General features: G+C 39.0%; 1 protein-coding gene and 1 long non-coding RNA gene across 4 annotated transcripts in view; one reads left to right on the plus strand and one right to left on the minus strand.

Annotated features, from left to right (window-relative positions):
* mpp3a (MAGUK p55 scaffold protein 3a) overlaps nucleotides 1–17,975 on the plus strand; it is a 37,591-nt gene extending 19,616 nt beyond the window's left edge. For 2 of the 3 annotated variants that reach the window (XM_088007720.1, XM_088007721.1), the window contains exons 3-20: nucleotides 3,628–3,690; nucleotides 3,769–3,887; nucleotides 5,257–5,334; nucleotides 5,670–5,750; nucleotides 6,786–6,923; nucleotides 6,996–7,077; nucleotides 8,498–8,583; nucleotides 8,848–8,922; nucleotides 9,019–9,215; nucleotides 10,436–10,500; nucleotides 11,204–11,221; nucleotides 12,254–12,295; nucleotides 13,745–13,900; nucleotides 13,984–14,064; nucleotides 14,155–14,248; nucleotides 15,194–15,302; nucleotides 15,501–15,629; nucleotides 16,434–17,975. In XM_088007720.1, the coding sequence (XP_087863846.1) occupies nucleotides 3,654–3,690; nucleotides 3,769–3,887; nucleotides 5,257–5,334; nucleotides 5,670–5,750; nucleotides 6,786–6,923; nucleotides 6,996–7,077; nucleotides 8,498–8,583; nucleotides 8,848–8,922; nucleotides 9,019–9,215; nucleotides 10,436–10,500; nucleotides 11,204–11,221; nucleotides 12,254–12,295; nucleotides 13,745–13,900; nucleotides 13,984–14,064; nucleotides 14,155–14,248; nucleotides 15,194–15,302; nucleotides 15,501–15,629; nucleotides 16,434–16,613 (1,767 nt within the window). In that variant the 5' untranslated portion in view covers nucleotides 3,628–3,653 and the 3' untranslated portion in view covers nucleotides 16,614–17,975. Of the gene's footprint in view, nucleotides 1–3,627; nucleotides 3,691–3,768; nucleotides 3,888–5,256; nucleotides 5,335–5,669; nucleotides 5,751–6,785; nucleotides 6,924–6,995; nucleotides 7,078–8,497; nucleotides 8,584–8,847; nucleotides 8,923–9,018; nucleotides 9,216–10,435; nucleotides 10,501–11,203; nucleotides 11,222–12,253; nucleotides 12,296–12,655; nucleotides 12,671–13,235; nucleotides 13,302–13,744; nucleotides 13,901–13,983; nucleotides 14,065–14,154; nucleotides 14,249–15,193; nucleotides 15,303–15,500; nucleotides 15,630–16,433 lie in introns of all 3 variants that reach the window. The other variant, XM_088007722.1, reaches the window with a different exon arrangement.
* On the minus strand, nucleotides 16,878–20,712 carry LOC106922359 (uncharacterized). The gene is made up of 4 exons (XR_001419179.2): nucleotides 20,633–20,712; nucleotides 19,765–19,831; nucleotides 18,032–18,161; nucleotides 16,878–16,961 (listed from the first exon to the last, which is right to left on the minus strand). It is a non-coding gene; the product is annotated as an uncharacterized LOC106922359 (long non-coding RNA).
* Between the last annotated feature and the right edge of the window lie 1,799 nt (nucleotides 20,713–22,511).

The following is a 22,511-nucleotide window of genomic DNA, read 5'->3' on the forward strand; positions in this document are numbered from 1 at the left end:
CGAAAAGGGCGATGTCATTTAAAGAGTGAAGCAGCAGTTTGTGCCACATGACTGTCATTTACAGGGACGTTTCTTTCCATCACGTTTTAGTTTTTCCTCTTTTTAAGAGTAGCTTCCTACAAATGACACAATAACAACCTTGAACTTTTAAAATGTATACTAGACATCCTCCTATTTCATATGAAAGGAATCGTATTAATTTCAGGATGCTTATTTTAATGTAAAGTCAGTTTATTTTTCAGTAACAAAAGAAATAATTAGTTTAACTGGTGAAAGGCTCATAGGGTATTTCCTGAAAAGGATATTTAAAGACAGAGTTTACAGGAATACATTTAAAAGCATTCATTTAGAAGAATAGTTTATTGAGCCTCTGTTTTTAATTTATCTACATCACTTCCCTCCCATGGCTCTCGTTTAGTTGTTCCCATGGTGACCTCATCATCTCACTGATTTGGCAGCGGCATTGTTGATGTTGTCTTTGTCCCAGAATGAACTCGGCATCAGCATAGTGAGCTGTGACTCTGTTTTGATTGTTCAAAGAAAACACATCCACATAAACATTAATTATTCAGAAATATTAGTGGACCCCAGATTCCAGCTCATTAAATTTACAATAAGGCACTTTTTATTTTTATTTTCTGGATTTGTCTTCAGACATTCTAAGAGGTAATTAAAGACATGATTAAATGATGATCACTCGCAGAGAGATGCTTCTAATCACTGATGAAGGTGAGGCTAAAATCTATAAAAGACTCTGCAAAGTTGATCGAGGGAAACATAAATCTGTCTGGTAATCAAGAGGAGGAGGAAGGAGCTTCCTCCTCTTCCTGTTACAATTTAAATCACAGGACAACATTTATATATCTTAATGCATATGCTTTTTCCACTCCTTTTAAATAGAATCATTTCGGCAGCAATAAAACCTTATGAAAGACTCAAACGTGAGCATGACGTATGTGAAACTTGCTCATAATCATATGATTAATCTCCCGTTTTACTGGGAGGTTCTCTGCAATATAAAACGTCAAGCTTTAAGTAAATTGGCTGTATCGTGTATTTTCCAGGGACATGGTGCCATTTTATAGCACAATCGTGTAACTAATTTGCCTTCATCTGTTCTAAAAATCATTTATATGTCAAACATGATTTAGAAGAAATTTGACTTCACCATTTGACACCTTTAAATTGGGCCTCTGTCTCTTTAAGAAGCTCCTGCCCTTTTCCGACACTCCGCCTTCAGCACAACATAACAATGCTGCTCCATTATGCTATTTACAACCATTCTTAGGAGCGTTGAACTGAGAAGTAGTTTGTCTGATGAGCAGCCTTCTGCTTACAGGTTGTTGTTTTTTTTTTACCTTGCTCCTAACTTCAGGTAATTTGCGCTGAATGATTTTAAGCAAATTAAATTTAACCTCAATCCTGAACTAAGGCAAAAATGAAGCTGGAAATAAGTCAGTTTGTCTGACATGCATTTTTACTCCTCATCACGCCTTAAACAATTTGAATAGTTAATATTGCTTTGAACTGATATTGATACTGTAAATACTTGAATTGAGTAGATGTGGGTTTTTCATGCCTGTATTGTTCTGAACAGAAGCTTTAATCCAGATGTAGAAAAGCTGCCTGTAAAGTGGCAGTGCACCTCAACATGCTGTGCTGCATATCCATGTTGGTGTTTTTAGGTTAAAGGCCCTGAGAATACAACTCTGCTCTGGTAACACACTTACATCTGTCCTGGTTTATGACACTACAAAAAAGTTTGTATTGAATGACCTGCAGGTACATTTTTTAAAAAAATGTCATGACCATTTCATGTTTCTTAGTGAAACTCATTCAGTTCAGGAGCTGCATTGGCTTTTGCAAAGAATATATGAACTATTTTCTAAGCTCAGAAAGTTTTATGCATTTTTAGCTGCTAAACAAAGAAACGGGAGGAAACCGAAGTGGCTGTAGGAGTTCATCCTGTAAGCGCTGGGTTGCTCCATCGATCTCCATCCGTCTGTCACTGTGCCGGTGTGTCCTTCACCTACTTTGGCTGCAGGTGAGGTGATCAGAGGACACAGTCGAACAGCAGTCTTGCTTCTGTCAGTCTGACCCATGGCCAATTTCCAAACGTTAAATTGTGACGTCTAAATTTCTTTTAAGTTATTTTTTAAAAGCATTTTTATAATAAATACAAGTAACATAGTTAGCTGATTGTGCTTTAAAGTGGCACTGCCCCTTTAAATCAGACTTGTGCTGGCCTCTCCAAAATATAAACTTTATCTTTAAGCCACTTTGCAGCTAATTTGTCAGTGTTTGCTTATTTTATCCATTTAAAGGATTTTTTTGTGCCCAAGCTTTAACTTCCTGGCTGATATCCAGAGACATTGCTTCAGTATTTATCTCTTGTTGTTTCCTAACTGTCTTTTTTATTTAGAAATATCTGGTTTCTACAACATAATAAAACTCATTCGGCTTGAATTTATGATTATTATATCGATTGATTGTTCAATTAATCATTATAGAGCACTTTTCACACAATCTAATATAACACAGAGTTCTTTTACAGATGTTAAAATGAACAATAACGCAAAACCCCTTAAAAGTGCTTTAAGTAGATAAGAAAAATAATTTTACAAACTACAATACAATGTCAAAACACAATCCTAAATGTAGACAGACCTAAACAAAATAAACACGTCACAATTCTGAAATTCTAAAACATTTAAAAACATAATTTATTAAAGAAACAAAGCAAAATGTCGAACTTTGTTCCAGACTCATTCATGTTGTTGTTTGAGGCCAAAACATTAGTAAATACGGGATTTTCTCTGTACTGTTCTCTCTGTGCTGCAGTTTTCTGCTGCCAGTCATTTTTGGCACTGACTCATTTGTCCATGGAAGAAATATGGTGGATATTGAGCAGTGTTATAGTTATTGATCAGTAGGAGGCTGCAGTGATGCAGCACTCATGTACTTTTCACATAGAAATGTGGCTCCACAGAGACGAGTTTGAAAGTAGTAAATTCTCCTTAGTTTTTGACTTTACATGAAGTGAATATTGCAGTTTGTAGTGCAAATATTTTAGAAACATGTTTAGTTATAAGCGAATCTGACAAGAACTAGTAGTTTTTTTAAGGAGTTATTGACTTAAAATAAGCTCATATTTCTTGCTGAAAAATTACTTGTAAGTTAGTTTTGTCTTATTTCAACTAAATTAAGATATTTGCACTACAAACTTGACCAAAAATATTTAGTAAGATTTAGTGGTTTTACAATGAACTTTTCATGCTGAATCTTTGAGGTGAAGCACATTCATGTCTCTCTCATACAGTGAAGATGTTGCGCTCTTTAGGCAGACTGAGCTCCAATCAGGAGCTTTTCTTTCAGGTGTACAACTGTGATTTATAAAGGTTTTTAACTCGAGCTTTGCAAGAGTGTCTGTGATTAATGGCACCAAAAGCAAGTTTTACCTGTAAGCATCCACAGCTACACCTTTACAGAGGAGGTGGAAGGAAAACTAAAGCGTATAAGGAGAGCAAATATGAGAAACAGGTCTCTAATGTCAATGCACATGAATTAAATGTTGTGCAAAGGAGGTGAGTGAGACAAAAGTTGATTAATATTTTCCTCTTCCCTCAGGTTTCCCCTCCTCTCCTCACTGACACATGAAAGAAGCCATGCCGGTTCTCACAGCAGGAGCGGGTAAGACGACAGCCGGCGTGCCGTACGGCGCTCCGTCTGCTCGGGTTCATGCCCATGATGTGAGTCCGTTCTCCGCAGGACTGCATGAAACGCTGGCCCTGCTGACCTCTCAGTTGCGGCCCGATGCTAACCACAAAGAGGACATGGTCTTCCTCAAAGACGTCTTCAGTGAGAGGAGCTTGGGATACCTCATGAAGGTGAGAAATCCTCCTGAACAAGACAGTGTTTTATTTTTGCTTTGAATTAAAAGACCATCACATACATTTTCTGTAAAAAGTTTATTTCCAATGCATGATCCTTGTAGATCACATTCCTAAGTAATAAAGACTGAAAGAGCAAGTTTGTCCATTGAGTCAGGTATTACTGAGGGGAAGGAAACATCTGCCCGGAGAATCTACGTCAGTGAAAATGTTTTATTCAGCAGTTTGAGGTCCTCAAATCCCAATTTTCCAAAGCTAAAATTAGATCCACCAAGAGTAGAAAGTAATCCTGAGGGTCCAGTTCTCTGGAGACCTGAGAAGACCTGGCGACAGACCTGGTCGGCCATAACGCCGGCGTTTCACTCATTCTGTGTCTTGTGTTTTCTGTAAAAAAACAACAACAACCTTTTCTGTAAACCAGCCAATAAAAAAACCCAACAAGATGAAAATGTCTTACAAACACTAAGAAGAAGAAGAATGTGATGAGGAGGTCTGTGATTTACTCCAGGAATTCAGAAGGACAACAGACTATTTCCTTTTTTATGACAGTCTAGTTTTGAATGTGGAGCATATTTATAAGAAGGGCAGAAAAATGTTTGTAAATGCAAATTTAATGTTATACAAATTAATTTTTGAGTTGAGAGCAAAACCTGTCAAGTAAGTAACTCTGAAAGTCCTTAAATTACTTTTATTTTGTCCAAATACTCTTTTGAACGAATGTGTTCTCAGTCATTGCTGAATGCATTGTGTTTCTCTCCTTACCAATACTGTTGTTGTCTAACACTCCTGTCTTCAACAGGACTTGTTGGGAGTTATGGAGCTCCCAACACATAAAATAAAGTTTGTTGTTTTTCCCACAGAGCACAAGAAAAATACTGATTCTGATTTCATAGTATAATCTTTTTCTTTCCCGAAGAGTTCACTTTTATTAACTTTAAAGGAAAAAGGACCTGCAGGGCTGATGAGTTATTTCTCCTGAGCAGATAAAACCCTCATTCTCACTGTTTGGACTGATGGTTTCTGTCCAAACTGGTGACCAGTGGAATAATATTTTTTCCCCAGAGGGTGGACAAAAAAAATATTGAAGCTTTTTCCTTTAGTAACTTCCCAGCAGATAGGTTTACGAGTGTTTTCAGCTTTATTAGCTTCCCATTAGCTTTCCAAATGGAAAGAGGGTGTGCTAAGTTTTTTCCAAGGCTACATAAAAATGGTAGTTTGATTTTGTCCAAATTTTGTCCTTTCCATAATTTCTGGTGTGTCTTCTGTAATAATATACTCTTCTACCCATCTTTGTTTAAGTTAGCATGTGTGAGGTTAACAATCAGAGTTTAACCCACAGCCTCTGGAAATATTTTTCTGTCCACAGATTCACGAGAAGCTGCGGCAGTACGAGAGGCAAAGCCCCACGCCGGTGCTCCACAGCGCCTCCTCTCTGGCTGAAAATGTAAGCTCATCTCACACACACTCCATAAATTATTTTCCCACTTGAACGCAGCTTTCAGCCTCTGTGAGTTGGCTCTTGTGGAGTAGCAGTGCAAGTTTCAAAAATGAATTTTAATGTTGCCAAATGTGCTGAATCATCCTGCCGCTCCTCTAATGAAGCCTAACATCCTGCTTCTCTCTTTGCTCACATCAGTGGGAGGAAAGTGCTGACCTCCGTTATTTGCTACTCCTCTTTCCGTCTGTTTGTCTGTGTAGCAGTCTCTAATTACTCCACAGTAAGCCGAGTGAACGTCGTTTGTGTTCAGCTGCATTTAAAAGTTTTTGGGGGTTTCTCAGGTGGCAGAGGAGCTGCAGACTGGACCAATGAGCACAGAGGAGAAGGAACTGTTGCACCTGCTGATGTCACCACATCTGAAGGTAAACACAATCAGCAGCTTCTGTTTTCCAATCCCAACAACAGTGCTTCCATTTTTAGAAAATTCATTTGCAGTAACGTTGCATTTTTACACATTTAAAGGGGCAGTATTATGTAAAATTTACTTTTTTGAACCATGCAAAGTTATTCCCACACCAGAAACATACCTGGAGTGTTGATTTGATTCTTTCATGCATGTTTGAGGATATGGGTGGACCGTCAAGACGCAGCTCCTCCTCAGAGCTGAAGATTTCAAGCTTCAGAGCTTCCACCTCAAAGATCAGCTCTCTCCCACAACTCCACTACTCAGTTCCTTCAGACTAGCCAGGAGTAATTAGCAAACACCTGCAGAACTCATTACGTGCTACTTCTCAGTGCAACGCTGGTAAAGATGTTATTGAAGGGTTAATGTAGGATTGACCTTAAATGACTTCCAGAGGGCGGAGTTTCAGAAAGGGCAGGAGTTTTTAAAGAGACAGACGCCCAATTTCAAGGCGTTAAATTATGAAGTCAAATTTCTTTCAAGTCATATTTGATATACAGCTCTGGAAAAATTAAGACCACAAAAAATTATGAATTTCTCAGATTTTACTTTATATAAGTATATGTTTGAGTAAAATGAACATTTTTCTTTTATTCTATGAGTTACTGAAAACATGTCTCTGAAATTCCAAGCAAAATTTTTGTATTAACAGAAAATGAGAAATGGTCAAAATAATGAAAAAGATGCAGTCCTAACACAAAGAAAACAAGTTTATGTTAATTTAGAAACAACAACACTGATGTTTTAACTCAGGAAGAGTTCAGAAATTAATATTTGGTGGAAAATCAAGAGGTTCTCAACGGGGTTCAGTGCAGTGAGCTCTTCATTTTTTCCAGAGCTGCATGTATAGCATTCTTACAACACCTGAAGGTAACACACTTACTAAATTGTGCTATGAAATTGCACTTTGTGGCTGGAAAACATGTATACTGCCCCTTTAAAATAACTTTTATTTCAGCAGCAGGAGTTTATTCTCTTTTTTTAATCCCATCAGGCTGTCCTCTCAGTGCATGACACCGTGGCCCAGAAGAACTTTGACCCTGTGCTCCCGCCGCTGCCCGATGACTTCGAGGATGAGCTGGATGAAGAGTCTGTGAAGATTGTCAGACTGGTGAAGAACAAGGAGCCTCTGGTGAGTTGCAACAGGATGAAGAACCTGCAGGAGAAAGGCGAGAACTTCTGTCAACTTTTGTGTTTTTGTCAGGGAGCAACAATCAGACGGGACGAGGCAACAGGAGCAGTGATAGTGGCGCGGATTATGAGAGGAGGTGCTGCAGATCGAAGCGGTACGTTAAGATTTAAAGTTTTCTTTTGGCTTATAATAACTTACTGTGCTTTTTGTTGAGTTCAGGCTGAAATCCAACTTTTTTCCTGTTTATCTTGAATCAGTGAATTATTTTAACTTGACAAAAAAAAAAAAAAAACTAGTTTCTGAGCAGGTAGAAAAAAAGGACAGACACTCAAATGTTTTTGTGGTTAAACCACAGATTCAGAGTATTCCTGCTGTTCAGAAGAGTAGATTACACTGTTTCGAGAAATGGAACAAGATTGCGCATGAAGCTCAGTAATCTGAGCTGTTATTGATCCATGTTTAGTTTGCTTAGTTTGTCAAATCCTGAGTTTTTTGTGTCAAATGTCTGTTCTCTAAACCTGCTCACTTTCTCTGAGCTCAATACAACCGACAAAATTAAACAGGCCTGAAAATCAGAAATTCAACCGAAAAAATAAATAAATAAAATAAAATTTTATATATATATATATATATATATATATATATATATATATATATTTAGTTTATTTGGCAAGTTTCCCTGAAAACACTATGTAAAAGAGTCAGTGGTTGGCATATTTTACTGAAAATATTGGTCAGATTTTTACATACTTGATAATGCAAATTATTTATTACTGCTTAAAAGTGATTAAAAGTTAGAGTATAAGGGATTCTAAAATTAAAAGATAAGATAATAATAGTGAGCACAGATGAGGCTCCTCTAATTCTAAAAACGGCAATAAATAAAAATTACATGCAAAATAAAAGCTGTACTTGTGGATCTGATTTTCTTTTCAGGCAGGATGATGATCAGAGTTTCTGATCAGCAGGGAAATGCCACTGCATTTCTCTTTTTGCAGAAAATGAAATTGAGAAGAAAAAAAAACAAATATGCAGAAATACAATGGCTGAAAAACAAGAAGCTGTAAAGACAGAATGATCAAAGTTGGAAGGAGAGAGACGCTGCAGCAGGAGAAACATGAGAGGTTCTGAAACACAAAGCGCTCCATGAGTCAGATTGCATCATGCAATACACACTTATAAAGATTTTCACGAAATATCAGCCAGACACAAGTGCATGCTGGGTGCATCAACCAATTAGTTCCCATATCCATGAAATTTTAATATCCTCTTGAATTCTTACAGCATTAAAAATGTGTTGCTAGTGTTAAGAAAAGAGCTGAGGAGTGTTGCCTGCTGAATGCATACATAATACATGTGTGACCGTATGATAATGTGTTCTCTGAGCCTCTTTGCCCGGAGGGAATATTGATCTTCTCTCAGATTTGGTTTCATTGTTGTGGCTGCAGCTGAAAAGATGTGGAGGATAGAAACCGCCGGAGTCTGTTGCTGTGACAACCAGACAGATGTTAGGATACGACTCGACATGGACGACACTGGACTGTTTTTTTTATTTTTATTATTACTTTTTACAGGTTTGGTCCATGTAGGAGATGAACTCAGGGAAGTAAATGGAGTTTCAGTGATCCACAAAAGACCCGACGAGATCAGTCAGCTGTTGGTAAGAAGACCACGCATAATATTATGCATTCTTGTGAAAGTTTTCACCAAGGAAGTTGAATTCAGGCAGGAAGTAACCGCTGTCAATTACTTACCGTAAGTACTTGATGTAACCTGAAAAAAATAACAGAGAAAATGAAAATAAAGATGGAATTTCTTTGGAAAAAGTCACTGTTAGGAATTACAAATACTTCACTAAAAGTATATTGACCCTAAATTTTTATCCTAAACTTCATGTTTTTCTGCCCCTTATTTTGTGACTTAGTCCCAGTCCCAGGGCTCCATCACTCTAAAGATAATCCCAGCCATCAAAGAGGAGGACAGACTGAGGGAGAGCAAGGTGAGATGAAAACATGACCAACTGGATCTGCATGTACTTTTATTTACATACATTGAAATAAAAGTAGGCTCATTGAAGCTGTTCTGCAAACCCCAGGTTTACATGAGAGCCTTGTTTGACTACACCCCTCTGGAAGACAAGGCCACGCCCTGCCAGGAAGCGGGACTTCCCTTCAAACGGGGCGACATCCTGCAGGTTGTGACGCAGGACGACCCCACATGGTGGCAGGCCAAACGCGTGGGAGACAGCAACCTGCGGGCCGGACTCATCCCGTCCAAACAGTTCCAGGAGAGGTGAGAACGCCCAGCGGCTCCAGCGCTGACGGATTCACCCGGACGTCGCCCGTTTATTCCATTCGCTCGTTTGTAATCCCTGCAAATCCACGTTCATGTGTTCCACTGACAGAGGTCAGCTGTGATTAGATGGAGCATCAGAGAAGCGGGGGAAAAAATAAGCAGAAATGCAGCGTTGAACGGGCGCATGCTGATACTGTGAGTGTCATAATCCACCGGTGAGATGATCTCAGCAGGGAGGTGGCTGCCAAACTCTGCAGCCGCGGCTGGATTAACAACAAACAGGAATGTGGAGAAGAAAATATACATACGTGGAGTTTACATTAATCTTAGGGATTAAACAATGAGAATACTGGCATACGCTTTGATTTATAATAGGAAATTACTGAGTGGGTTTTTAGAGCGCTTTTCTCTATTTGAGGAAATACTCATCTTTTGCTGAAACAAAAGTACAACAGATGATCAGCAGTATCTACAAGGAAATAAAGAAATTATATTTTGTTACAGTTTTTTAGGTTATCTGAAAGTTTTTCTTTAGACTTTGGTAGCTTTCTCATTATTTTTTCTGTTTAAAAACATGAGAACAGTTGACAAGTGGAGGAAAAAATTGTCTGGAATATACTTTGCAGGAATGTCAAAATTAAGATTTTTGTCCCCAATACTTAACTCACTGCTGATACTCAATCTTTGTCTGATACGTCATTCAAGTTAATGAAATTAATGTTATTTTTAGGAGTAAAAAACCTTAAATTGCTGAACTACAACACAGTACTTTCATTAACTGAACTGTCATAAGCAAAGATCTAAACACTGTTGTCATAAAAAAGCATAAACTTCATGATATAGAGACTAAAACACCGACAGTGAGAACAATTTAAAAAAATAGTTTGTGTAAATAGTGGAAATGGAAATTTATGGATCAGTCAAACTCCAAAGGTAAACTTCTAGAAAGCTTCAAAAGATTAAAAATATAAAGCATGAAAAAAAACAAAACTAAAAAACCATTGCTTTGTCCTCCCAGTTCTATTTAACTGCTCAACATGACATACAGCTGTCCTGCGTTACTGAATCTGGTAATCCTTTGTGTCATAATCTGTCAATGTTTGCTCTGTCTTGTATTCTTGACAATCCCCTCTTACTTTCTGCTTACTCTCGTCTCTGCCCTGATGATTCTCCGCCTGCCTTTATCCTCTCTGGCTCTATGCTGCACATCCCTCCAGGCGGCTGGCCTACAGGATGAAAATGGGCACGCTACCGAATCCAAAATCCCCTAAAAAGCCTGCTTGTAAGTTTCTGCTTCTCAGGATTTCACCTCGCCATCTTCCATTTTTACGTAATCCCAGTTGACAACCAGCTGCCCCCACCTTTACCTCTTCTTTTGTCACTAATGTAATAATATGTCTGATAGATATTTATTGACCTTCATTGATTTTTATTGCCATTCTTCTACCTTTGTTCCTGGATCCACTAGCATTCACTGTTCATCCCTTGGTGCAGGCATGTTTTTAAAGGGATGAGGTAGAGGAGGGATCGCAGATATGAATTAATCTCTTTAATGTTCACTCCATCTGGCCAAGTCCAAGTCGTTCCAGACAGCAAAACAGCAGATGTTCCCTGCATCAATAATATACCACACTTCTCACCTGATGCGGTACACAACATGCAAACATGGAGAGGCTGTTTTGTGGTGCATTAACTGTACGCCATCCCATTACGCCTGGACCGCAGGGAGACGGGAGCTTAGCAGGATGCAGCTCACTCTTCTACTTTAAGCAGCAGCAGCAAACCTGCAGGGACTCTCCGGTCCTCCTGCTCAGTTCATTCAACCAAACCCTGACATAAGCTTTTAAAATTAGTGTCTCCCTTCTCGTCTCTGATGTCATCCTAGCGCCGTATGTGGAGCCTGTTATCAGCTGTCATGTATATAAAATCTGGTTCTTTTTCTGTCTTTAATCCTGTTTATTCTTCTTTGCTGCATTCTGCATCAGCTGAAGGATGCGACAAAGGTGGGTGAATGTGCAGCCACACTCTCATCCATCCACAACAGATCATGAGGCCTTAAAGGTTGAGTGTGTTTGTGTGTGTGGGTGAAAGGCGTTGGGATTTCTGCAGCTTGAAGCTTATTTCCTTCCCTCCTGCTGCTGGAGCATCATGGCAGATTCTTGTTTACTGCAGCAGGTGATGCACAGGTAGAGAAGCATCACTGGAGACATGAGCTCAACCAAGCAAAAGGCTGATAGGCAAAAATAGAGTCTCTTCTCTTTTGAGTAATACTTCTCTTATTTTCCATTTTACAATGTGTATTCAGCTTTTTTTATGTGAAATAAATTCCAGTAAATAACGTTGAGTTCTGTTTAGATTTTATGAGGAAAAGACACCGAGCTTAAACTAGGGATGCACCTTTTAGTATTTTCAGTTTAGTATTGACCGATGCAGAAAAACGGTGCTGAATCGACTTCAAACGTTTGTTTTTTGTTTTTTTAAACGCAGACATAAATGTAGTGAGTTATACATCTGTGTGACAGTTCAGCACCGGTACAACGCACTTACATAAATCAACATGTAAAAACAACACAGCTTTAATTTGTTCAGTTAGGAGTAAAACAGCCAATGTAAAATAAATAATAAGAAACTGAAACTGGTTGACTACTTTGGTCAAACAAGTAAAAAAGCTGCAACAAACCTTTGAAATGGTTCAGAAAGTGAAATTAGAAATTCTAAATGAATAAAAAATGTCATTCAAAGCACAAAGCATAGACTTAGACTGAATAGATCCACCCTTATATTGTCAGGCATATTGTCATGATTACCTGATCTAGATTTCCTTTCATTATCAAGACCAATTCAGATATTGATATCGGATCGGTGCAGCTGTAGATCATTCCTCCAGCAACGCTGCTTCTCCACCTGGCTGTCTGCTTCCTGTTGGGCCTCTCCTCTCCTCCACCCTCAGCCCATCCTCCCTCCATCCTCTTTCATTTTTCCAGGTCTCTTACCCAATGCTTACCCCCTTCTCTACCTTGCTTGCCTCCCAACAGAGGACTGTGACTGTGAGGGCTATTTCAATGGACAGTACATAGGTGAGAGTGTGCACATCTTTCTCCGACTTCCTCTTGCTCTCTGCTTTGTTTGCCTGCTGCAGCCTGGCTGTGTGCTGCTCCCCTCTGGGCTTTGGGTTGGGGTCACAAGGACTTTTTTTTAGGCTGATTAAGAGTTTATAATGTGACAAAATGTAAAAACATTTCAAGGGGGTTTTAAGTCTGAGGTTAAGTAGCCTGGGTTGGATACAGTCAGGGAAGCACAGACCCTCTTTGCCAAATCAAGAAATGGTTCATTTACTAATATTCAAATTTTATGGAAACCAGGCTAAATTCTGAAATGAAAACTAGTTTTTTTCATAAAATAATGCACTATTATTACATTTCATGTATTCAAAACAGAAAGCCAGGGAATGGGTATGTATGATTGAGATGCAGTCTTCTCCTTAACGTGATTTTGTGGAGCTAATGCATTAGCCTCCTCTGTAGCTCTCCCTCCTCCCTCCATCTCCCTTCTTAAACTTGAACGTCATTTGCTCTCCCGCCCTGCCTCGCTGCCCGAATGATGCTGAGCTCACGGCGTGACCTAAACACAGCTGAAAGCCTGATGCCACACATTTGCTGATACATGAAACACCCTAACGACCCGTATTCGTGCTTCCTGTCGACCTGCTTGAAGCTGTAAACCCTCCCTCCTCTTCCTCCTCTTCCTGCTGTCTTTGCCTCAGTGTTTGGATCCTCCTGAACCCCCCCTTCCCCTGTGCCCTGCTTCTAGCTAACTGCCCCTGTTGTTGTGGTCAGTGCGCTGCTCCACCCTTTCCTCCCCTCCCTAGAACCAGCTCCCCTTCACATCCTCCCCCACCCTCATGAGGGCCCTCCTGCGTTGGACGCATTGCACACTCAACCAGGCACGTTTGTTGCTCGTTCACCTTTATGTGGAGGTGTGAGGCTGGGTTGTGTGATGCTCTAACACCGGTTATAGTCTCTTCTAAGTGTAAAGCAGTGGCGCCCTCCTGTGGCCAGGTGTTTTCCTGGGAATTTTATTCAGGTACAGTGGCCGGCTCAAGCATCTGACGGGGGGAGGGGAGTCCAGACCGTTCTGGCCGTGGGAGACCCTGCGGTTAGTCCCTGTGTTTCAGTGCGGGGTCTCCCTGGGCCAGGCTGTCCTCTGTGTCCTGCCTCAACACTGTAACCTCTTGCAAAGCAGCATGTCCTGAACAAAAAGTGACCGATATTAATATTGTCAATGAAATGTCTTTGTTAAAAGGAACCAAAACTTGCAGGTTTTGGTTAGTTGCATGTAATAAAATTCTCTGAAGCATGAAATCTCAAAATTCACACCATCAACAACTTCTTCTGATCGGGCATATATGCACCTCGACAAATGTTTTGATAATGCATGATGCTGAGATTGTTCGTGATGCTCAAGCTGTGTGTGAGGAGCGGTGTGTGTGTGCTCCAGCTGAGCAGAGCTGCTCCTTCTTGCTCTAGCTGGTTTACGGAGAAGCTTCCGGCTGAGTCGTAAGGATCGGCAGGGATCGTCCGGAGAGGACTCGGAGATCGGAGAGACAGACTTCCTGACCTACGAGGAGGTGACCCGCTACCAGCACAGGTCTGGTGAGAGGCCGCGGCTGGTGGTTCTGATCGGTAAGAGCCTCTAAACACAGACGCAGTCTTTATTTATGACACGCAAATATTACCACAGTATGTTCTCAACATCTCTCTCTAAGGTTCGCTTGGGGCACGAATCAATGAGCTGAAGCAGCGAGTGATAGCTGAAAACCCACATCGTTATGCTGTAGCTGTTCCACGTAAGTGTCAGCAATTTTACTCTGCGGTCCAACAGAATCGAGCAACGACAAGCGAAATGTTCCCTGTTCTTTTTGTCAATGTTAACACAGATACTACCAGGCCTAAGAAACCTCATGAGAAGGACGGAGTGGAGTATCACTTTGTCACCAAACAGCAGTTTGATGCAGACGCTTTAAACAACAAGTAGGTTTTTCCTGCATCAGGGATTTTTATTTAAACACTTATGATCCTAATTTTTTTAAGTTGGTCCCTATTACATTTTTTTAAGCAGTTATAATGTCTAACATACAGTTAAGAACTACCATGAAGTCTAGGTTAGGGCTGAAACTAACAACTCCAGTCTCAGAACTGCTGCAGCCGTCAGGTTGATGCTATTTTATGAACCTTCAGGCTGTTTTGATGTTTACATTTGAGGTGGCTTAAGTATAAGAACTGGTTCATAGTTAAACCACCTCAATGTTTTGAAGTATTATGTTCAAAATGTTTACAGCAGCTCATCTGAAACCATGACTTAGTGTTTCTGTTCAAAATAAGGCAGCAAATAGCATCCATAGCATGTTTTCATTTAGACAATAATATTTTTGCCTTTGACATCAGTTGCTGAGTACATGCTAGAGATTGGGATGTAAGCCTGCAATGTAAACAAGTCAAGAAATATTAGATTTGACTTAGAATCAGGTCAAGACTTGAGAAAATGAGTGGGTGCTACCATGGTGATTAGCTATGCTAGCTTTGTGCACAAGGGGCGTAATCTGTTAATGTTTGATTCATTCACAAACTCAGAGGTAAAATGTTCTTGATTTAAATTCAGAAAACATTTCCACCTTTTTAGCAGAACATAAAATGATTTTCTATGCTTGTGGTACGTTTTGCACAGGAGGATCATTTGCAGAGCGTCACTTCCTCCATTGGCTTCTTTAATATCCACCCAATGCAAACATAGCAACAGTGTAAAGGTTCATAGATAGTTTACCACCATCTCATGTTTAGAAAAAGTGTACTTTAGCTTTTCTCAAGCTAGCTGTTCACTTCAACTTCTTTGTCCAACTGATCTGAATTTATAAACATGGAAGAAACCAGAACCATCATCTACTCTGGGTAAAATATCTATTCTTTTTCCCCCCATAGATTCATAGAGCATGGGGAGTACAAGGAAAACCAGTACGGCACCAGTATAGAGGCCATCCGCTCTGTTCAAGCCAAGAATAAGATGTGTATAGTTGACGTGCAGCCTGAGGTGAGAAGGATGGGTTTTTTTATATTATTTTTGAATGTTCAGAACAGATACCAAAATATTCTATCATAACATGTCAGAATGAGTTACACGCTGCAGTCTCGTCACATGTGTTCAGCAAACAGTTTGACATTTCCCTCTCGACTTTGCCGATCCGCCTCTTCTTCCTGACCTCTGTGTGTAAATCTGTCTTCACTGCAGGCGCTGAAGAGGCTACGAACTGGAGAGTTCAAGCCATATGTTATATTTGTCAAACCTCGGATTCCCGAGAGCCGGCGTCGCCGCAGTGCGGCCACCTCACCAGGAGGGGGCGAACACGGGCGCCTTACGGTGAGTACTGCTCATATTCAGGAGCCCTTTTAATAAGCTGGGCAGGATTCTTCACTTATTTTATAACTTTGACAAGTGAATAAAAACAGCATAGACTGATTTGTATAAAAGAAAACAAATTTAATGTTTGACACACATGTGCAGTGGTATTTTTATCTGCAAGAGAATGTTGAAGTCATACATTATATGCTTATTTGCAATTGTTCTACAAATCTTAACTACATAAAAGGTCCTGAACTACAATACACTAATTTTATTAGGAGTTACTTTCTTTTTTCTATATAAGCAACTGTAGAGGGCTAAAGTTAGTGGAGCCATCTATCTTGCCTTTATTTTTCTGAATTCTCTTTGTTTCAAATATATTAATTGTGCAGAAGAAAATACAAAATGGATTCCACAGGGTCCTAAAAGTAGCTCCTCAAGTGACAAAATGTTTTGTATTTTTTGTTGCCTTTTGGTAAGGACTACCTTTTTTTTAAACTCTCAATAGGTTTTTATTCCGGTAAAATAAAGACTGAATAATTTTTTTAAACACTAGGAGTAGACAGGAAAACTTTTACAATGTGATCAAAAAGATGTTATATAGTTTCATCATCATGGCACACTTCACTTAATCCAGCCTGGATCTTATGATAGATTCATTCCTCACTAGTAGAGGATTTTCCGTCGACTCGTTACTTTCAGCAGCTGACTGAATCACTCGTTGGCAGGAATGTTTAGGCTAAGTTAGGAACTTGGATTTTCAAGTGTAATTTCAGTCCTGCTGAGTGCGTACCACAGCTATCTTTTCCTCTTCCTCCTCAGGATGAAGACCTGCAGGAAATGCGCCAGTCTGCCGTTCAGATCGACCAGCAGTACGGACACCTGGTGGACCGCGTCCTCATCAAGGAGGACTCGGCCAGTGCTTGCGCTGAACTGCGCGGCATTTTGGAAAGATTGGAACGTGATTCCTTCTGGGTGCCTCTGAGCTGGATGCGGACCTAAACGCAATACCCACAACCCCCTGGAAAGTCCTCTGAAGCATCCAACCCTTGCACTGGTCTTCTCGTGAGCCGATACCTCTACACCCCCAGGCTGGTGGCCAGCCCAGAGTTTACTGACCGAGGGCCATCTCATTTACAGCAGCACCACAAGCAGACGAAGTCAAAGAAATACCTCAGTTTTGCAGCAAGGCTGACCATTTGATTGCCTAATTTCCCAAAGTAATAAATAGTTTTGCATGTTACGTTTATCCATATTTGGTTTCATAATTACCAACTCTTAAAAATGTGTATATTCAGAAGAATTTCTACTTACTGAATTCCCATCCAAACAGAAGAGATCTCAGTTTTCCTGAAAGACAAACATCTCAAATTAGATCACTTCCTTTTAAAAGTCTTCTGCTAAAGTTTACAGCATGTAGAATGCTTTTAATTTGCACAAGTTCAATTTTGAACCTTATCTCAAACATTTTATTCCTCACACCGTTGAACTTTACAGCAACATATCAGCTTTTAGTAGCATGATTTTTTTTTTTTTAGTTCTACAGCTTTACTAAACAGCAGCTGCTGAATGCTTCCAGTTTATTCCTGCTGCTCATGCATCATGTACAAAACAAGAGCCTGTCGCACAATCCACTGCAGAGGAGAAAGACATCTGACAAGTCATGATGCAGCTTAATCACTAAGCTACTAACTAAAGAAATATCCAGATGGAATGCGGGGATATTTTTCGCCGAGCTGGTTTTAGAAAATGCATGTCGACAGTTTACTTACTCTCAGATGTAAAAACTGTAAATGTTACTCCTGGTGTGCCAACGAACGATGTCGTAGCACTTCAATGCAACCTGTTTACCTTCGTCATTTTGACTGTAAAAACATTGTGCACACATTTTCTGTGGATGGATGTTGCGGTTTGTGCGTGTCAACATACGTCAACGTCGTCCCTGTTTTGCAAATCGGAATGGATTTTGTACAGTTTCTTGAATATATCTGTATTTTTGGCTGAAGAACAGATGTTTGAACTGAAGAACTTTTTATGCAGAACGTCAGTGGACCTTGTTTTTGTTTTTTCATAGCTTAAACACCAGAACAGGACAAGAGGGGAGGAGTGTTTGTAGCAACTATGAGCTTTTCTTTGGCATGCCAGTACTATATTAAAACTTGAAAGATCTGAACCTACTGACAACGCAGATCAGGAATAAACACATTTTGTGTTGAATGTGAGCATCAAACACTTTCCATATTTGTTAACTTGTTTTTGTCACATGCGACGGAGTTTGAGCTGTGTGAACTAAACCGAGAATGTTGACTTTGTAACTTGTCATGTACAAAGTGCCATAATAAAGGAAGCTGACTCAAACTTTAATTATTGTATTGCTTCCTTAGAGATTTTACATTGTAATGTTTAATGTGTGCTTTTACCTTGGCTCCATTATAGACTCCAGTGCAGTCAAATGCATCAGAAACTCTGCCAGAAGTCCTTGGCTTGGGGTTTTAAGAGTTCTCCCCCCGTCAGTTATCTCCTCTGTCCGGGTTCTGCTGGTATTTGGCCCTGAGGACAGATTAATGTCAGAGTGACAGAAACCTGGCAAAGACTTTGAAATGCTCAATACAAAACAAGAGCCGGCCAACGTTAACCTGTCTTTCTTAAAACGCAACCTTTACTGTCAGAAACCGTACATTTGCTCTCATAGGTCAAAGGTCAGCTTTTTGGTGTTTCTGCAGTTTAATATTGACTGCAACTAACTTACAGGTGCAACGCAGAGATTTAGTGACATCTAGCTGTGAAAATGCAAAACTGTTTAATGTCACAGGAAGAAGAATTAACATTATTACTTCTTTGATTTAATCATTCATGGAAGTTTGTGCAAACATCAATATAAACATCAATGTTTATATTGATGTTTATATTCAATATAAACATCAATTATATTGATGTTATTGCATTAACAATAACAGTTATTGCATTAATGACTGGATGACTAGACTCTTGTTTTCTAAAAACAAACCAAAGTTTGGACACAAAGCCAATAAAATATTCCAGTGTGGGATTAAACAGTGCACACTTTACCCCAAATTTTATTAATAATTCAGCATTTACAGTAACTTTTGTTCAGTGTGCTTTTCACACAAACCTGAGGCAGAATGTTACTGAAGACTAAACTAGTTGGAAAAGTATTATTTTTATTTTACTCCATTAAACATTATGAAAATATTTTAATTAAAAAGATAAGAAGCCAATTATTGTGCCTGTGATGTCAGTTTTAAGCAATGGAAGATCCACCATTAAAACCAGCTGTTTACTTCTGCAGGCAGCCTGAGACTCTGCAGTTGGCAGATTCAATTAAAGTGTGTAACTACTTTTCTAATTACCAAAGCTGCTCTGCTGAGAAAATGGAGCCACGTTATATTTGAGGGTGTGCCAAGGGTGGAAACTGATCCCCATTCATCACGGATGAACAAAATATGGTGCAATTTACAAGCTTGTTTGTGTTCATAGAGGCTGCAGGAAGCACATAAAACATCTGTCCTCATCTGTAAAACAACTAAATGTTTCATTAGACCAGAAAGGGAAAGATGAAACTGAACGCAACATCTGACAAAAATCAAACTAATATGTTTCTTAGGACTTATTTTTATAGAAAAAAATGTTTTAACTCTGTAAGGTAGCAACTTAAGGGCCCAGAAAACAAGATAATTGCATATTTACCAAAAAGTTAACCGATTCATTTCTTAGTGTGGAGCTTCAGATTTGACATGCAACAAGAATATTAATGAATAAAAGAGTCATCTAATATTTTAGAGCTGACCTTTAGTCAAAAGAGATTAAATCTGTTGGTATTTTACATCATATTATGATTTATAATGCAGATAACATGACAGAATATAACAGTTTGTAGATGATAAAAAATAAAAAATTATATCTGCAGATGTTAAACTGGAGGTCATATTATTTATGTTCCAATATTCAGGCAACACTGTTTTAGTAACTACTCTGAGCAGAGCATTTTCATGCACCACAATAAGTAGACCATAGAAAGCAAAGAGTTCATCTATTTATCTCCATGTAGACTATGTGCAGAGACTGAGTGTTATTTGTATTATGAGGCAACAAATCATTCAGTCAGATATAAATAACGAGGCTTTTTACTCACATATTTGGCGTTGCGTCGTGGAGCATGAGGCACCAATGAATCACAGCTGTAAAGATAAACATGTTCCCTGTAAAAGAAAAGGAAACATTAATCTAACCATGGAGAGACTAGAAAACTAAATTGATGACTAAAATTAACATCTCCAGTTTTCCATTCTAGTCCTTTTGCTTCATATTGTTTCTCAAACACTAAGTACAGCTGGTGCTAGAAGCCAGACTCATTTGACCCTCAGTGGAGGCTCATACTGATGATTTATTAGAATATAACAGAGTCCAAATTAATTATGAATGTACTTTTTAGACAGCAGAGTGTCTAAATGAGTCATTCTAGTTTGTATCTCAGCTTAAGAGAGAGAAATAAGAATCAGTTCAGCTGGAAAGGAACGAAATTGCCTCTGGATGTGGAACCCATTTATCTTTCTTTGGATCATTTAAAGTCTCCACATCTTTCAAAATGTACAACTGAGGAATAGATTCTTTCTAGTATTTGTTCAAATCTAAAGAAAGCAGGAAAAAGGAATAATAATTTGCTGCACTGATGTACCAAATGACTGACATTTTGTCTACATTGAGTGGGAAATAAAACTTCAGCAATGAAAAATGTAACCTTGCATTTTAAAATTAATGCTAAAACAAGGCATGCTTGAGCAGAATGACAAAAGTTCAGTTCAGCTATAAATTGTTGAACTGAACTTGCACCGTAATAAGTCTAGCGCTGAGTGTGTTTTTAAGTGCATCCACTTTCTGGACTTTGAATCAGAAACATTTTTCACTGTCGGTTAGATAAAGCTGGTTTACTAAAACTAGAAAGAGTGCGTCGTAAAATTCTTCTTTTTAGATTTAAGGAGGAGGAGATCAAAACATCTAACCTTGTTTCATCTCCATGGCTCCTCGATTTATTGCATCAGCAGTTGAACCTGTCCATTACGGCTGCCTCCCTCAGCTTTGCTCATGTTGATGTGAAGCTAATGATGACAGGTGTTACCAATGAGGTGATAACTCGGCTGCAGACGGAGCTGTGATGGTGAAGTTTTCATCTCACTGGAGAAAAACACGGCGGTTCTTACCAGAACCTGTGGTTATGAGTTAGTATTGTAGGAAATATTTTCTTTAATCCAAAAAGGTAACTTTTCTAAAATATGTTTATATTTTTTACATATTTCCTAACATGAGCATTATGTTTCATGCATAGCGGTCACTGCAGAGGACAGCTATCTAAAAGCCATTTTCTTGTTTTTCTTATGGATTTTTAAGTTATAAATGCACACAGACCACTGAAGTGGACACTAAATATACTGCCAACTACTGGCCATCAGCTGCAAGTGCAAGAAAATATTTGTTAAATCCAATATGGCCGACAAACGAAAAAGAATGCCAACCAACTCAGAAATATCCAGTCCCTTCTTCTACTCTTGCAGGTAAACAAAAATAATAATACTGATGTATTCTCCAAATAACCTAGAAAATATTCTTTTTGCTTCTAAATTTTTTCCACCTTTTTTATGCCCTCAGAAAACCAAAAACGCTTTGAAAAAAAAATCATAATTCATGCATGAAAGGGTTAAAAGACATAATTTGTGAAACAACTGAGCTCCTCTGCCTTCTCCCAGTGCTCCCAGTATAACTTCAGAATTACACCAGTCATTCAGAAACGACCAATCAGAGCCAGGAGGAGGGCTTTAGTGCTGTCAATCACTCTCCTGCTCACCCCATATGCCTTGATCTCTGCTATGCAACAGCTGGTTCACCACAATGTAGCCTACAACAAATGCTAATGCTAGTTAGCATAGCCAGTGATGATGGTGCAAAAATGTTTTTCCTGGAACAGCAAGTTGTTTCTGTGCCATTAACACAGTGAGTAGTATTGATTGACAGCACTAAGCCCCTCCTCCTGGCTCTGATTAGTTGTTTTTGATTGTTAGTGCACACAGCTTCACACAGCAATAGTAGCTTAAGTAGGAGCTGGAGGAGTTTTATCTTTTTACAGATTATTTGTCTCATACCAGACTGTCTCGACATGGTGACAGTTTTAACAAATACGGAAAAAAAGCACATTTTTGTAAAAGTTACATACCGCAGTGTCATAGTTTTAACCAAAGTCCACTGGTAACTCTGATGTAATCATTTGGCTGAGAGTTCTCTTCCTTATTATCCTTTAAGAACATTTTTTACTTAAAACGTTTCTCCCTAAAGAGACTTTACTGCCAGCGGTTGGGTCTGCCATAATTGTAGTACTGAAATAATGAATGTCAGCACAAAGGACGTAAGAGACCCTCTCATTTTTATCTTCCAGGAAATATGTCTTTTCATGGTGCAACTATACAACCTTTTCCATCTGTTTAAGTGAAGAAGCAGGTGCTTAACATTTATTAATACCTTTAGGAAAATTAGTTTTTAATGTCGGGTATTATATCAAACATGGCAAAGTAGTCTCCATGGCTTGTAATCCTGCAAACCACAGAGACCCAATCTGCCTTTTATAGTAAATGATGCAAAAGTTAAAGCTGGAAGTTGGAGTGAAGCAGTTATTTTGTGTACAGTGGCACTAATTTCACATGTCATAATTTAATTTTCTCCATTAGAAAAAGAAACAAAACAGTGGAACAAATTGTAGATACTTACAGGCAGATTATTATGTTATTTTCTGCTTAAATATTCAGTTTTAAGGAGTGGTGGTGTGCCTGTTGGGGTAGAATTTAGTAAATTATCTGCATTACAAACATTCAATCTGCATATCTGTGTTATAAA

The sequence above is a fragment of the Poecilia mexicana genome, unplaced genomic scaffold (assembly GCF_051168715.1).
Source record: "Poecilia mexicana isolate PSO_F unplaced genomic scaffold, ASM5116871v1 scaffold_8, whole genome shotgun sequence".
Lineage (NCBI taxonomy): Eukaryota > Metazoa > Chordata > Actinopteri > Cyprinodontiformes > Poeciliidae > Poecilia > Poecilia mexicana.